General features: G+C 35.8%; 1 protein-coding gene across 2 annotated transcripts in view; it reads left to right on the top strand.

Annotated features, from left to right (window-relative positions):
- ABCA3 (ATP binding cassette subfamily A member 3) overlaps positions 1-15,540 on the top strand; it is a 123,966-nt gene that overhangs the window by 56,595 nt on the left and 51,831 nt on the right. For both annotated transcript variants that reach the window (XM_074197262.1, XM_074197263.1), the window contains exon 9: positions 4,355-4,528. In XM_074197262.1, coding sequence (XP_074053363.1) covers positions 4,355-4,528 — 174 coding nt within the window. The remainder of the gene's footprint in view (positions 1-4,354; positions 4,529-15,540) is intronic.

Genomic DNA, 15,540 nt, shown 5'->3' with positions numbered 1-15,540 from the left:
AATAAGGTCTCTTGCAGTTTTTTGGGTGAGAAATGAAGAATTATCTGAGTTGTTTGGATTTACATTTCTCTTATTATGATAACTGTTAATAGTTTCCTATTCTTTTATGAATTGTTCCTATCATTTGACCATTTATCTATTGAGAATGACTCTTGATCTTTAATGTTTATAATAATTTCTTATATATCTTCAAAATCACATCCTTAAGGAGATTTTTTTTCAATTGGTAGTTTCCCTTCTTATATAAGCTGTATTGATTTTTGCATATTGAAACCTATATAATTTGCAACCTATATAATTTAAATGATCTTTTTTAAACTCTTCTGAGAAGTCCTTTGTTCCTTGTAAGAATTCTTTCTGGAATTGTCAAAGATAACGTCTATCTATTTTAAAATTATGTTACCTTTTATACCGTCAAATACCAATTTGGAAATCACTATTGTATATGGTATAAGATATTGATCTGATCTCATTTTTTTTTTACTCATTTGCTTTCAGTTTTCTGAAACTGACTCAAGACACTCTTCCTAAACAAGAGAATCCTTCCCTGAGTAATTTATGTGCTTGGGCATGACTTGTTCTTGACGAAGCCACACTGGATCTTTGTGTCCTTTATCTAGATGTTCATTATCCATTCCTATAATGCATGTTCTACAATTTTTCCATGAATCTAAGTCAAGATTACAGACACTTCATTTTCCTCCTTTTGGGGGCATAAATTTCATTCTCCGTCCTTTTGAAATCCTCAGGTCCATTATCCATAGATCATTGACAGTGGTTCTGTATAGTTCATCTGGGCGTAGAGATTTGAGCTCAGTAAGAATAGCCAGATACTTTCTTACTATCTCTTCATTTAGTCTGTGTATGTATACCCTATTAGCCATAGTTGTTCTTTCTTTTCCAGTCTCAAGTCTATTCTCTATGGTGAAGAAAAACAAAAGATTATGAATTGAACTTTGGCCTTCTCTTTGTCTTCTCATCAGCATCCAGTACAACTGAAGAAACATTTCTATACTTACTTTTCTACACTTCTTTTTTCCATAACATAGCTTTAAAAAAAAATCCTTTTTTATGTCATCTTGCCAATATAGATAATTTGGAGCTTTAGTCTCCTTAGTCTGACTGGACTAAACATGATTTTGTATTCTGTTACCTGCCTTTGCTTCTGTCATCTCTACAAATTTTTATTTACAATCGTTAAAATTCTGAATTTAATGAACACCCGAACAGAACATATACAAAATAGAACAGAAAAAGAATATTATATCTGAAATCACAAATCTCTGTTACAGTTTTGAAAATGCATATTCAGGGGAGGCTAGGTGGCATAGTAGATAAAGCACCGGCCCTGGAGTCAGGAGTACCTGGTTTCAAATTCGGTCTCAGACACTTAATAATTACCTAGCTGTGTGGCCTTGGGCAAGCCACTTAACCCCCGTTTGCCTTGCAAAAAAAAGAAACCTAAAAAAATGCATATTCAACATGTTACTTTCTGAGTTCTGCTTGCATTTCCTTCTAAACTTCTTTTGTCCTCTATGAATTTGGGGAATACTTTAATAATCCTCCTTTCTTTGTCTTGCTTATTTTTTGGCAGCACTGTTTATTGTTAACTCCCTTCTCCCCCTCAATTAAAAAAATCCTACATCCTTGTAATCGATAAGCATTGTCAAACAAAACAAACTTACATATTTTCCATGTCCAAAAAAGTATGTTTTATTCTGCACCTGAAGTTACACTGCGAGTGTTAGAAGGTGGATGCATACTTCATTCATCATTAGTCCTCTAGGGCTGTGATTGCTCATTACATTAATCTGAGTTCTTAAGTTTTCAGAGTGACTAAGAACAACCCTGAGCAGACTTGAAAGGGTAACATGAGGAAAGTATCACCTTCTTATGTACTGAAATTAAAGCATACTGAGTCACTATAAAAACTGAATTGCTTACACTGATATTCAGTATTCAGTTTTTAATGAAATATTTAATTCAAGTGATATTATCTTTTATAGTAGTATTATTACTATATGAATTCAACTGATTCTGCTCATTTCACAATGCATCTGTTCAATACAGATCTTCCAACTTTCTCTGACACTGTGCTCTTGTCATTTTATATGGTATAATTATATTCAATTACATTCGTATATCCTAATTTATTCATCTATTGTTCAAGTAATGGATACCCCCATACACACAACTCTGTTTCCATTTCTTTGCTAAAACAAAAAAATGCTACTATCAATATTTTTGTACAGGGGCATCTTTTCCTTCTTTCTTGTATATCTTTGAACTGTAGCCTTCCTGGGTATCCACTGTGCACTTCCCAGACTGACCCAAAACTTCACCAACAACACACCAGGATACCTATTTTCCCATGGCCATTATAACAGTTGATGTTTTTCTTTTTTTGTTATCTTTTCCAGTCTGATGGGTGTTAGGTGGAACCTCAGAATTGTTATAATTTATATTTCTCAACATTAGTTATTTGAAATATTTTTTCATATGTCTGTTGATAACTTGTATTTCTTTCTTTGAGAACCATTTTTCAAATCCTCTGACCATTATCAAATGGGAGTGGCTATCATTTCTATATACCTTGGTTAGCAATCCTTTACAAAGATTTTTTCCCAGCTCTTTCCTTTCTAATTTAAATTGCATTGATTTTTATATGTGTCCTGACTTTTCAGTTTTATGTCATCAAATTATATATTTTATCTTCTATGAAACTCTTTATGCTGTCTTGTCATAAATTTTTCTTCACCCCAAATTTTTCTTCGCTTCCTACCTTGTGCCTTTATTGTGGTATACAGTAACAGATCATATTCTAACCCTAATTTCTGCTTGACTGTTGCCCAGTTTTCTCATCAGTTTCTGTCAAATAATGAGCCCTTGACCCAGTAGTTTCATTCTTTGAATTTTTTGAATACTATGTTACTATGTTTGTTTCTGTATATTGTATATATAATCCATTCTACTGTATATGACTTTTAAAAATAAGTTCCTTAAGATAACTCTTCTTTTTCTTCCTTATCAATAGTTTTTCTTTGTGTTTTGAGAATTTCATTCTTTAAGTTTCCTAAACCTTTTTCTTAAAGTGAACATTCATTGAAGATACAGTTGATTCACTTGAGCACTTGTTCACTGAGCACTCGAGCAACTGATCTTTGGTCCTAGACCTGAGAGATTCTAGCTCAAAAACTCATGTCTTGGCTGTTTTTGTTCAAAAGAGACTAGGAAGCTATGTCAGGTGCCCAAGTCTTCCTCCATTTAGCCAATAAATCTGGAAAATGGTTTCAACACCTGGGGTGGGGGGCGGTGAACACTAGCCTAATGTGCCCAGGATTGAAGCCTAGAAATATTGTTCCTAGACCTATCTAGAACAATTTTGTTTTCTGTAAATTTAGATAAAGCTCCTTACCTTAAAAATGTTATCACTTATTTCTAAAGCAGCACATTTCATTTTGAGATAGCTCTAATTATTAGAAAGTATTTCCTTAAAACAAACCTAAATTTTTTTTTCAGTTTTCACCCATTCTCCTAGTTCTACCCTTTGGTGCCAAGTGGAATAATCTAACTTGTCTTACAAGTTGATTGATGCCTTTCAGTTACTTGAAAACAACTATTCTGTAGAGTTGAGGAGACAGAAGTCCATTTATAATTTCTTTAGGAATTAATTTATTAAGAAGTGCATGGTTAAGAAATGAAGATATCAGTCGAGAGCATTTATTCAAGAAATTTGGCAGCAGAAAGAAGGACTATATTGGAATAGTTTTTTAATAATATATTTCCTACTTCAGAGAGGAGAGAAGGAAGAAAACATCTCTACAAAAGCAAAGTTGATGGAATATGAGAGAGATCATAGAGGATGGCTTTAATCTTTATTTGTGAAGAAGGATGTGACATGTAGTGAGACTGAGGCAAGGGAGGAGAGGAAGAAAGTAATTAAGGACTGGAGAGGAGAGATTTCCAATGGAGAATATGCTATAAAGGGACAATTAGAGGTGAATAATAGGATTTTCAGGTAATGTCAAGGGTAAGATGGGAGTTTGCCGATATGATTTTTCTGGTATGCAAATAATATGTGATATTTTGTCATACTGTGTTTAATTTAATCATCAGGAGATCATGAGATAACTATGTTAAATAGAAGTCTTGATTCTCTTTTAATGGGCTATAAATTTCTTTGATTGTTGTATTGTAGAAGACTAACTTCTCAAAAGGTTCACTTTGCTTCTTAAGTGAAGGATTACATTCCTTCTAAAAAATCTCTATGGATGTATAGGGCTTTTGCTATTATGAAGTGTTTGTATTCCTGTTCTTAGAACATTGCATAATCTCTTTCTTTCCTCTTTTGCAGCCAATTTGGCAGCTGCCATAGGAGGTTTCCTCTATTTCTTCACATATATTCCTTATTTTTTCATTGGTCCTCGATATAACTGGATGACCCTCAACCAAAAGTTATCTTCTTGTCTCTTCTCAAATGTTGCTATGGCACTGGGGGCCCAGCTCATAGGCAAGTTCGAAGCAAAAGGTGAGTATTCTCTTTACTAATTGCTGCCTTTGCTACTTTAGATAGCACTTAGACCAATGACAGACAATGACAGCATGAACTTTCCAGTATGAGTTAACCTCATTCAGCTCATTTTTATTTGTTGTCATTTAGGATCGACACATTTAATAAAGTATTAGTGACTTCATATCTGCCTCATTAAAGTTCCTCTTAGGAGTGCCATTTGAGTAAGCATCAAAGTCTCCTGCTTTCCAGTATTGTCCAGCAAATGCCCTTCAAGGAGATGGTACAATAGAAAGAACTCTGTTCATAGGAGATAACTTGAAATCTTGCCTCTGACAATCACTTCATTGAGACCTTGGGCCAATCATTTTACTCTCCTTGGTCTCAATTTCCTTATCTACAAAATGAGAAGTTTGTATTGGATGGTTTCTGAGATCACTTCCCATTCTTAACCTATTTTAGACATAATTCTATGTTTTTATGGATCAGGGTTTTAGTCCTAGCTCTGCCATTGCCTATCTCACTATTTGTCTTTAAATAAATCATGTTCCATCTCTCAGCTATAAATGAGGGCATTGCACCAATAATGCCAAAGGCCCTATCCAATATTTTATTTATAAGTTTTAATCTAATTTGTTATTAATAATGATAAATTATGCTAACAAAATATATTACTATGGCATATATTAATGTTATTAATATGTATTAATAATAATAGCTAGTATTTATATAGCACTTATATATTCTTTTAATTTATATATATATCCTCTTTTAATGGGATCTAAATTTCCTTGATTGTTCTATCATAAAAAACTAATTTCAAAAAATGTTCATTTTGCTTCATAAGTGAAGAATTGGATTCCTTTTTAAAAATCTTGATAAATGTATATATATATAGGGCTATTGTTATTATGATGTGCCAAGCACTTTATAGTTATTAATCTCATTTGATTCTTATACCAACTCTGAAAAGTAGATGCTGTTACAATATCTATTTTGCTGATGAGAAAACTGAGGGAAACAGGAATTAAATGATTTGCCAGGAATTACACAGCTTGCAAGAGTCTGAGGCTAGATTGGAACTCAGATTTCCCTGACTTCAGATCTGGCACTCTATCCTCTGTGCCACCTGGCTGCCTAGCTGTATTTATCATATACATTTGACTTTAAATAAACAAAACTAATTAAGCTCAATAAATTTATTTTACACTTGAAATTAATTTCTGCTTACAACATTTTTGTAGTGGTTATAGAAATGAATTTAAACTTTGAATTTAACTTCAATATACAATATTTTCATAGTAATTTTTCCCTTTGTATTCGCTTCCATTATTTTTGTCCATTCTTCTCCATATCCTTATAATCATTTTTCCATTTAAATAGGTATAGACTGTGTGCATACTTTTTTTCTGTTTCTCTTTTCTTCAGGAAACATTATGTAATTTTCCAAATTTCTTTGCATGTCTCATGTTACTTATAACATTGTAGCATTCTTTTATAACATAATATTTATAACTTATAATTTATAACATAACATTGTAGTCAGTTATGAGCTGTTATTTTTAAGTTCTGTCCAGTATCCTGCAGTTGCAAACAGTGAGAGTGAATATATAAATATAGAGAAGAGAGTTAGATACAAACCAACTCTCTTTACCTCTGTTTGTATTTTTCCCCCTTCCCTCCCTTATCAATATTCCCTAGTATTTTGTTTCTGAATACCACCCCTTCAGTGTGTTTGCCCTCCTATATCACCCCTCCCCTTTCTTTAACCTTTCCCTTTTTCCCTTTTCCCTTCCCTTCCTTTTGTTAGTTCCCCTTTTTCCCCCCTCCCTTTCTCTGTTTCCCCCCTCCCCTTTCCCCCTTTTAATACTTGAAAGGTTAGACTTCTTTAAGTTAATTGAGTATGTGTATAAGTTGACTTTAAGCCAAGTCTGATGAGAAGATTCAGGTTTTTCTCATCTCCTCCCTTCTTCCCCTCTATTACCATAGGTGTTTTGTACCTCTTAGAGTAATGAGATTTACCCCCATTCAATCCCCTCCCTCCTCCCATCTCCTTCCTGTCCCCCTTTTTAAGGAGCTAGTGTTTTTAAAATCATTTTATCTGAGTCATAGAAAATTCTGAGTATCCATCACTTCTAGCTAAGTACATTCTATCTAATAGAGTTACAATTCTTGAGAGTTATTAGAATCTTTCTCCCAAGTGGGGTTAAAGCCAGTTTCATCCCATTGGATAGCAGTCTCATGGATAGGTCATGAATGTCCATCACTTTGGGCTAGCTATATTCTCTCTGTTAGAGTTACAATTCTCAAGATTTATGAGAATCTTTTTTCCCATGCTGGGATATAGCCAGTTTCAACTTATTAGATAGCAGTTTTTTTCTTTTACACACCCTTTTTTTTTTAACCTTTTCATGTGTTGGGGCAGCTAGGTTGTATAGTGGATAAAGCACCGGCCTTGGAGTCAGGAGTACCTGGGTTCAAATCCAGTCTCAGACACTTAATAATTACCTAGCTGTGTGGCCTTGGGCAAGCCACTTAACCCCGTTTCCCTTGCAAAAACCTAAAAAAAAAAACCTTTTCATGTGTCTCTTGAACCTCCTGTTTGATGTCCAAATTTTCTATTTAGCTCTGGTCTTTTCATCAGGAATTTTTGGAATTCTTCCATTTTGTTAAATGTCCATCTTTTTCCCTGGAAAAGAAGGCTTGGCTTTGTAGGATAGTGGATTCTTGGCTGCATTCCAAGTTCCCTTGCTCTTTGAAATATCTAGTTCCAGGCCCTTCAGTCCCTTAATGTTGATGCAGCCAGGTCCTGTGTAATCCTTACTGTGGCTCCTTGATATTTAAATTGTTTCCTTTCTGACTGCTTGCAGGATTTTCTCTTTTATCTGATAGTTCTGGAATTTGGCCACAACATTACTTGGTATTTTCATTTTAGGATCTTTTTCTGGAAGGGATGGATGTATTCTTTCAATAACTACTTTGCCCTCTGGTTCCATGATATCAGGGCAATTTTCCATCACAAGATTCTGTAATATTAAGTCCAGGGTTTTTTTTTTCTCTCTTCAATATTTTCAGGAAGTCCAATAATTCTCAGGTTGCCCCTCCTTGACCTATTTTCAAGGTCAGTGGTTTTGCTGATGAGGTATTTTACATTTTCTTCTATTTTTTCTATTTTTTGATTTTGTTTAATAGACTCTTGCTGTCTCATGAAGTCATTAGTTTCTGCAGACTCCATTCTTTTCTTTAGGGAGGATTTTTCTTCATTAACCTTTTGCAACTCATTTTCCAATTGGTCAATTCTACCTTTGAAAGAGCTTTCCATTTGACCAATTGAGGCTTTGAAAGAATTATTTTCTTTTTGCATTTGCCCAATTGAGGATCTGAGGGAATTATTCTCATTTTGTATTTGTCCAACTGATGATCTGAGAGATTTATTCTCATTTTGTATTTGTCCAGTTTTGAGGATCTGAGAGGTTTATTCTCATTTTTTATTTGACTAATTGTATTTTCTAAGAATTATTTTCTTGTTGCAAGGTATTAATTGTCTCTCCCAAATTTCCCAGTTGAGGGCGACTTGGTGGCATAGTGGATAAAGCACCGGCCTTGGAGTCAGGTGTACCTGGGTTCAAATCTAGTCTCAGATACTTAATAATTACCTAGCTGTGTGGCCTTGGGCAAGCCGCTTAACCCCATTTGCCTTGCAAAAACCTAAAAAAAAAATTTTTTTCCAGTTGATTTTTAAACTCCTTCCTTATTTCTTCAAGGGAGTCTTTCTGTGCTGGAGACCAGATCATATTCTCCTCAGAGGTTCTAGGACTCTCTGAGTTAGGGTCTTTTCCTTCCAAGAATTTTTCTATGGATCCACCTTTCCGCTGACCCTTCTCCATTTTGCTAAGACTTTGAGTTGGGGAGGTGCTGGTTCACAGGGGGTTGGTGTTGGGATCCCGAGAGACTTTACTCCCTGAGTGCAATTTCTCTGGCTGGCCAGTAGGAGGTGCTGGTTGCTTTCTCTGGAGTGTCTATGACCTTGATTGAGGCCTTCTCCCTTAGGAAGGGAGTCCTTTTGCCTTCAATCAATGGTGGGCTTTACCCTGGGATGAGGTCATCTCTCTCCCTATTGTCAGCTGGGCTGGTTCTTCTGCTCACACACCTGTGCCTACAGAAGTAGTCTGTGATTGTGTTTGTTCTGGAAAGAGGCCTCAGCTGCAATGGAGGTGTGCACTCAGGAGCCCAGGGATGGTGTCCGCAGCTCTCCTACACCAGAACTCTCCCCCCAGCCCTGTCAGCAAACTCCAGAGGGTCAGCGCCAACACCAGTGCCTCTGCTCCCTAGTTGACTCAAGCCCCCCGCAGTCTAGCCCCACCGCTGATCAAGCAGGTCCAGCTTTCTCAGACTCCCTGGCTCCAATTCAGCTGCTAATCTGGCTGATCCAGGGCTGATCCACCCTCTGTGCCCAGACTTACCTGCCTGAATTCACCCAAAGCTGCAGAAGACAAATTTTGAGGTAGATGTTCTTTCTCCTGGCTTTTCTTTCTGGGTTTTGTGGGTTGGATTTCTGTTAAGAGGTTTGTTTCATATCATAGATGGAGAAAGATCAGGACACTTTAGAATTGTGCCTGTCTTCTCTCCACCATCTTGGCCTGAAGTGAAACCAACTCTCTTTACAGAGAAATTAGCATTTGATTTGAACTTCTAAAAAAAAGTGAGAAATATATTAGACAAAGAATGCCATTACAATAGCTGAAATCAAGATGAATTAATGTGTGAAAGTGGGGGGGGGGTAGACCATATTGGGGGCAGGGGGAATAGGGAATAGGAAGATAGCATTCTAGTTTGTATGATAAGTGAGCCTTGAATTCTTGCAAGGGTCATTTGAACTTTACTTGATAGAAGTTAGGGAACTTTTGAAGATTTCTGAGCACAGGAGAAATGTGACTGTGCATTAGGATTATTCAAATTGTAGCATGAAGGATGTATTAGAGCAGGGAAAGTAGGGAGGTAATGTAGGAGTCCAGGTAGATAATAATGAGGGCCACAAATATATCACCTCGGACCTGACTCACCCATGGGCCCTCTGAAAGCTACCCCAGGTTCAAGACCCACTGTAGGCTAGCATCAACCAAAGTCACAGCCTGTAAATGACTAATGACATGTTTCTTTTTAATCCAGCAGACTAGTTAATTCAAAACAAAATACCTTTAAATAAGTATCATAAGAAAAGAAACAACAATAGTTCCCTCATCCTCTCAAGGAAACATTTTGTCGAGGCTACCGCACCACCAAAACTTGTAGAGAGGGAGGGATATAGTCTAGACAACTCATGTTTCTAAAGCAGCAATCCTTCAGAAGCCCTTCTCCCTCCAACCCTATGACTTGCTCCTTTTAGAACTGCTGGGAAACCATCCTCTTGGGGCTGCAAGCTGGCAGCTCTGTTGAATGCTCTCTGCTGCCATCTTCTGGTCTTCAACTATTGTGTAGCCTCTTTTTCTTAGAGGGATGTCAGATTTTATATTATACCATTATAGCTCCAAGTAGTATTTTTCTCTTTTTTGATTTCAAAAACACCTACCCAACTGCTAATAGAATGCTTAGGCAAAAATTTTAACTTGAGTTATGATCAGAAAAGTCCTTTTAACTCCTAATACACTTCATTTCATAAAAAGTGAAAAGGAGCTAGGTAGAATTTCTTGAAAATTTTCCATTTAACCTCTTATTATGCTTGAGATGATAGGCAAATCACTTTGGGAGTAAGATCAGACTATTAAAGTAGAACCTTCATCACCACCCCCCAAGTAACCAGATCACTAGCCTGTTATTACAGCTTGATAGCAGTAGAAATAGGAAAACAGATGTTACAGAAGTAGAATTGGCAGTACTTAGTAACTATTTAGATTTGAGAAGTAGGGGAAAGGGAAGAGTTAAAGGTTTTGAACTTGGTAGAGAAGGTTCTATCATAGAAACCAATAATGATATCAGGGGCGGCTAGGTGGTGCAGTGGATAGAGCACTGTCCCTGGAGTCAGGAGTACCTGAGTTCAAATCCAGCCTCAGACATTTAATAATTACCTAGCTGTGTGGCCTTGGGCAAGCCATTTAACCCCATTTGCCTTGCAAAAACCTAAAAGAAAAATAATGATATCAGAGGAGGAGAAGTAAGTTTAAAGGGCAAAATTGATCTAGTTAAGACAAAAAGTAGCCTGAGGATCATTAAGGTACTGTTACCAATCATAATAATCAATGACATAGAGATATAAGGGAAATATGCTCAGAATAAGACATCACTGTATATATAAATCAGTGAGCCCTGAGCAAAGCAGCATGGGTACAATGAAATTTCAAACAGTAAATGAGATATGGTGATTTGCAAACCAAAGAACAGATGGCAGAAGGAAAATATGTGTATCAGGTAAAATAGGAAACTAGTCAGTAGATACCAGAATTATAGCTGATATCTCAAACTGGAATTTTGCAAATAAGGTAGAAACTAACCAGATAAGGGCTATATAGCTTGAATTTGCAAGTTGATCTGCTGATCTTACATAAATGATAGGAATAAAGTAGAGCCAGAAACTCTACTCACACAATGGACATTCAAGTAGGGATGTACTGTATAGGTAATTGAATTTGTGTATTTTAAGTTTACAAGATATCAGGACTGGATGACAGATTTGAAAGTTGTCTTCATAAAGATCATAGCCATAGAAAGAAAAAGAGAGCCCAAGATGAGATTTGAGGAACATCTATGTTTGAGGGGCCAGATAGAGAACAAGATGCCAACAAAGAAGATTTAAAAAGGAGCATTTAGATAACTAGTCAGTCATTCAGTTAAGATTTATTAAGCATCTGCTTGTGACAAACTGAGGATGCAAAGAAGAACCAAACAAGCAAACTCTCCTCTGAAGGAGCTCAGACTTTTTGATGGGGAGACAATATATAAACTCTGTATGAACAAGATATAATTGAGGATAATATCAAAGAGAAGACATTAAAATTAAGGACTAGAAAAAGCTTCCTGCAGAAGATGGGGCTTAGGGTGGCTAGGTGGCACAGTGGATAAAGCACCGGCCCTGGAGTCAGGAGTACCTGAGTTCAAATCCAGTCTCAGACACTTAATAATTACCTAGCTGTATGGCCTTGGGCAAGCTGCTTAACCCCATTTGCCTTGCAAAAAAAAAAAAAAAGATGGGGCTTAAACTGAGATCTGAAGGAAGGTAGGGAACCAGGAGGCAGAGATGAGGAGATACAGAATAATATGGAGTACAACCAAAGAAAACACTTGGAATTGAAAGGCTAGTATCCCTGGATTGCAGAGTAAGTGGGGGAAGAATAAAGTACAAGGACTGGAAAGCTTTAAAGTCAAACGGAGAATTTTTTCCTTCCTTAAGGTATTAGGAAACTGTGGTGAGAGTGATAGGGAAAGGAGGAGTGGTTTTAGAGAAAGGAATTGTCATATCTGCCATTTTAGGAACTCAAGTGAATGCAAAATGGATTGGAATAGGGAAAAACTTGAGATAGTGAGACTAGCCAGCAGACTATTATGATAGTCCAGGTGCGAAGTAATGAGATGTTGTGCTAGATTGGTTGTAGCATCAGAAGAGAGAAAGGGACATATGTGAGAGATGGTATAAAGATAGAAATTACAAGACTTGATGAATGACTGAATATAATGTGGGAGAGTGGGGATGAGAGAGAATGAGGAAAAGAGTATGACACTCAGATCAACAGCCTAAGTGACTAGGATGATGATGGTATCCTTGTTTAGTGATAGGGAAATTAATAAGAGAGACCAGTCAGTTTGGGTAAATAAATGATGAATTCAGTTTTGAACTAGGAAGAAAAGCAAGAAAAATGCAGTTCTTCAAAGCCAAAGGAAGGAGCAGTGTCCAATAAGAACTGGTCAACAGTGTTCAGTACTGCAGAGAATTCAAACAGTTAAAAACTTTAAAGAGGCTATTGGATTTAATAGCTAGTCTTTTAAGAACTGTGGAGCCAGAATCCAAAGTTCAAGGTTCAGAAGATAGGATTGAAGAAGTGAAGGCATCCAGTGTAGACAATTTTTTCCAGAATGGCCAACAGAAATGTTTTTTTCAGAAATGGAGGAAAACCTGAATATATTTGCAGATATATGGAAAGACAGTTGAGAGGGATTGTCTAAAAACAACACATGTGATTGAGAATCCATCAGTCAATGAACAAATGATTTATTAAATGCTTTTAAATGGGCCTAGCATCATGCTAGGTACTAGAGATAAAAATAGGAATTCTATTCACAGTGACCTTATATTCTGATGGGGAGACAACTGGTATATGAAAATATACTCAGACTAAATGTGAAACTAATCAATATGAGAGGGAGGATACTAGCAGTGGGAGGATCAGAAAGGCTACATAAAAATGAAAAGTAGATGAAATAAAGAAAATTAAGTCTAGCCTAAACCAAGGAACAGCTTCTTCAAGAACTGTTATCAATTCCATTTAATTTCCAAGCTTCACTTTAAGTTAGGAGAGGAGCTTGATAAACAGTGAAATTTAGCTTTAGGAGTAAATGCATTAATACTGTTGAGTTCAGGGGCGGCTAGGTGGCACAGTGGATAGAGCATTGGCCCTGGAATCAGGAGTACCTGGGTTCAAATCCGGTCTCAGACACTTCATAATTACCTAGCTCTGTGGCCTTGGGCAAGTCACTTAACCCCATTTGCCTTGCAAAAACCTAAAAAACAAACAAGCAAACAAAAAAATATTGCTGAGTTCATTGCCAGACAAACTGTTCAGGAGCCTATCTTCCTTAAAGTGAGACTAATCTATACTGAAGATCATCTGATTTAAACATTTTTCATAGCAGACTGATTTTTTTTTTCCAGTGCTTAAAATGAAACCCACACTGGCAGGTTTTTAGTTAGAAAAAAGAGTGGGAGTTTAGTGATCCTTAGCATTGTGTTAACATTTCATTTCCATAAATAACTTAGCCAACTGTCTTTCCTGGCTGAGTCCAGATCATTAAGGGTTTTATGTCAGGGATGGGGTTTTATATAAATTTTGCCACTCTCCCAGAACTTTGAATATATTTTACTTATAGTAAATACTTATTAAATGTTAACTAAATTCAAATGAAGAAGGAATTCTCTTTTTTAAGTTATTCACCCTGGAATTGAGAAATAATATGTGTGTGATAATAGCAGTTAGTGCTTTGATTGACCTGAACCAGAAAGCGTTTGATCTTTATTCAGTCAAAAGACTTTAATTAAGCACCTATTCTGTGAATGACACTATATTTGAAAAGTTTATTCAGAAGTTTGAGCATTAGTTTGTCTTGGGTCAATAAGATTGAGATAATCAGTTCTGATTGTATTTGAATAAATTTGGGAGGGTTTGATATTCAATGTTTAAGTCAATTGTGTCAAATGTCTATAAAATAGTCAGTAATAATAATAACTAATACTTATGTGGAGCTTAAAATATAGTATTTCATTTTGACCTATAAATAAAATAAGGAACTCTTCCTCAGCACACACAGATCACTTCAGCCATAGGAAGGCCATTCTCAGAGAGGGGGAATCAGATTCTTCTCCTGCTCTTACACTAGATTGGAAGGGAAATCCCTTTAAGCCTAGGCATGTATTTTGTCCAGTTTCTCCTCCAAAAGTCAGAGTTCCCTCAAGAAAGACATTAATTGTACAAAAAAGTAGATATCAGGTATACAACAACCACTTACTTCCTCTATTACAAAGGAAATGTCCAAAGCACAAAAATTGCACAAAGTATACATTCACCTTAGGTAGTTAAGCACTCTTATGTTCAGTGATTAGTTCTATTATTCATCAACAGATATTCAAAATATAAATCATACGCCATTGCTTCTGCCACATTTTTCCCGAAAGACAAAGATGAAACTGTTGAACAGAATTTGCCTTCAGGCTTCACAGTCCAAACAGCAGTTCCCAACCTGGATTTCTAGGCAAGCCAGGATGTGTTTTGATCTTTAACTTTCAAATTCAAATTTCTCTTGCCAGTAGTTTCCCTCATCTAAAATGTTCTGCACCTGATGCACCTGTACCTTTTTTTGATGAAAGATCCTTGATGAGGACTGTGGTTAAACAGTTCCTAGTTGTAGTTTCCATAATTACCCCCCCCATAGCTATTATCCACGTAGATCAGAAGAGTAAAAGATTCTTCAATGATACTTCCTCTTTTCAAATTTTTTCTGGAATTAATAACATACTAATTTTCAATTTTTTTTGCTTACTTTATATGATGATTCTTTGCTGTTAGGAATTATAGCATTATAAAGGAGAGTTGAGAGATTCATGCATGCACACTTGATTGAAAGTGTAAATTCCATTCAATTTATAGCATACTTAAAAGAATATGGCATCTATAGCATACTCTTTGAGAACCACTGCAGTACTGATTATCCATAGTTTATTCTTTGTCTCTGCCTATTTAATAGGCTATTGTATTTATGATGACACAAAAATACTAAAATGTATTCTCATTTCTGTACAAATCCTTTGTAAATAAAAGTAATGTAATGTGTTTCTTTTTCAAATTTTGTCTTGAGTTTTCTTAAAATTGGCATTCTTGTAGTCCTCAAAGTATACATTCATCATAGGTAGTTGAGTTCTTATATTCAGTGATTAGTATGAATATGCTATGAAAAATTCTATTGGATTCATCATGAGGAACATCCAAGTAGCAATTTCACAATGTACTGAAGTGTAGCAAATGCAGACAGAAAACAGAAGAAATTCTTGAAGAATTCACTGAAGCACATTTTGACCAAGCATTGATCTTTAAGACCATATCCAAAAAAGAGACCTTACACATATATATACTATAAAATTAAATGTAAAGATAATATTGTTAATTAGAGGTTTTGGATTGGTCCTGAAATTTTCAAAGCAAACTCAAAGACTAAAGAAATTAAAGTTGCAGAACATAAATCTAAGCTGTTAATAGGTATATAAAAATTTGTCAAAATCACTAATAACTATAGAAATTTAAATCTAACGAACTCTTGAACCTCATACCAAT

Source organism: Macrotis lagotis, chromosome 8, assembly GCF_037893015.1.
Source record: "Macrotis lagotis isolate mMagLag1 chromosome 8, bilby.v1.9.chrom.fasta, whole genome shotgun sequence".
Taxonomy (NCBI): domain Eukaryota; kingdom Metazoa; phylum Chordata; class Mammalia; order Peramelemorphia; family Peramelidae; genus Macrotis; species Macrotis lagotis.
Note: the sequence above shows the minus strand (reverse complement) of the source record. Positions and strands in the feature narration are given on the sequence as shown.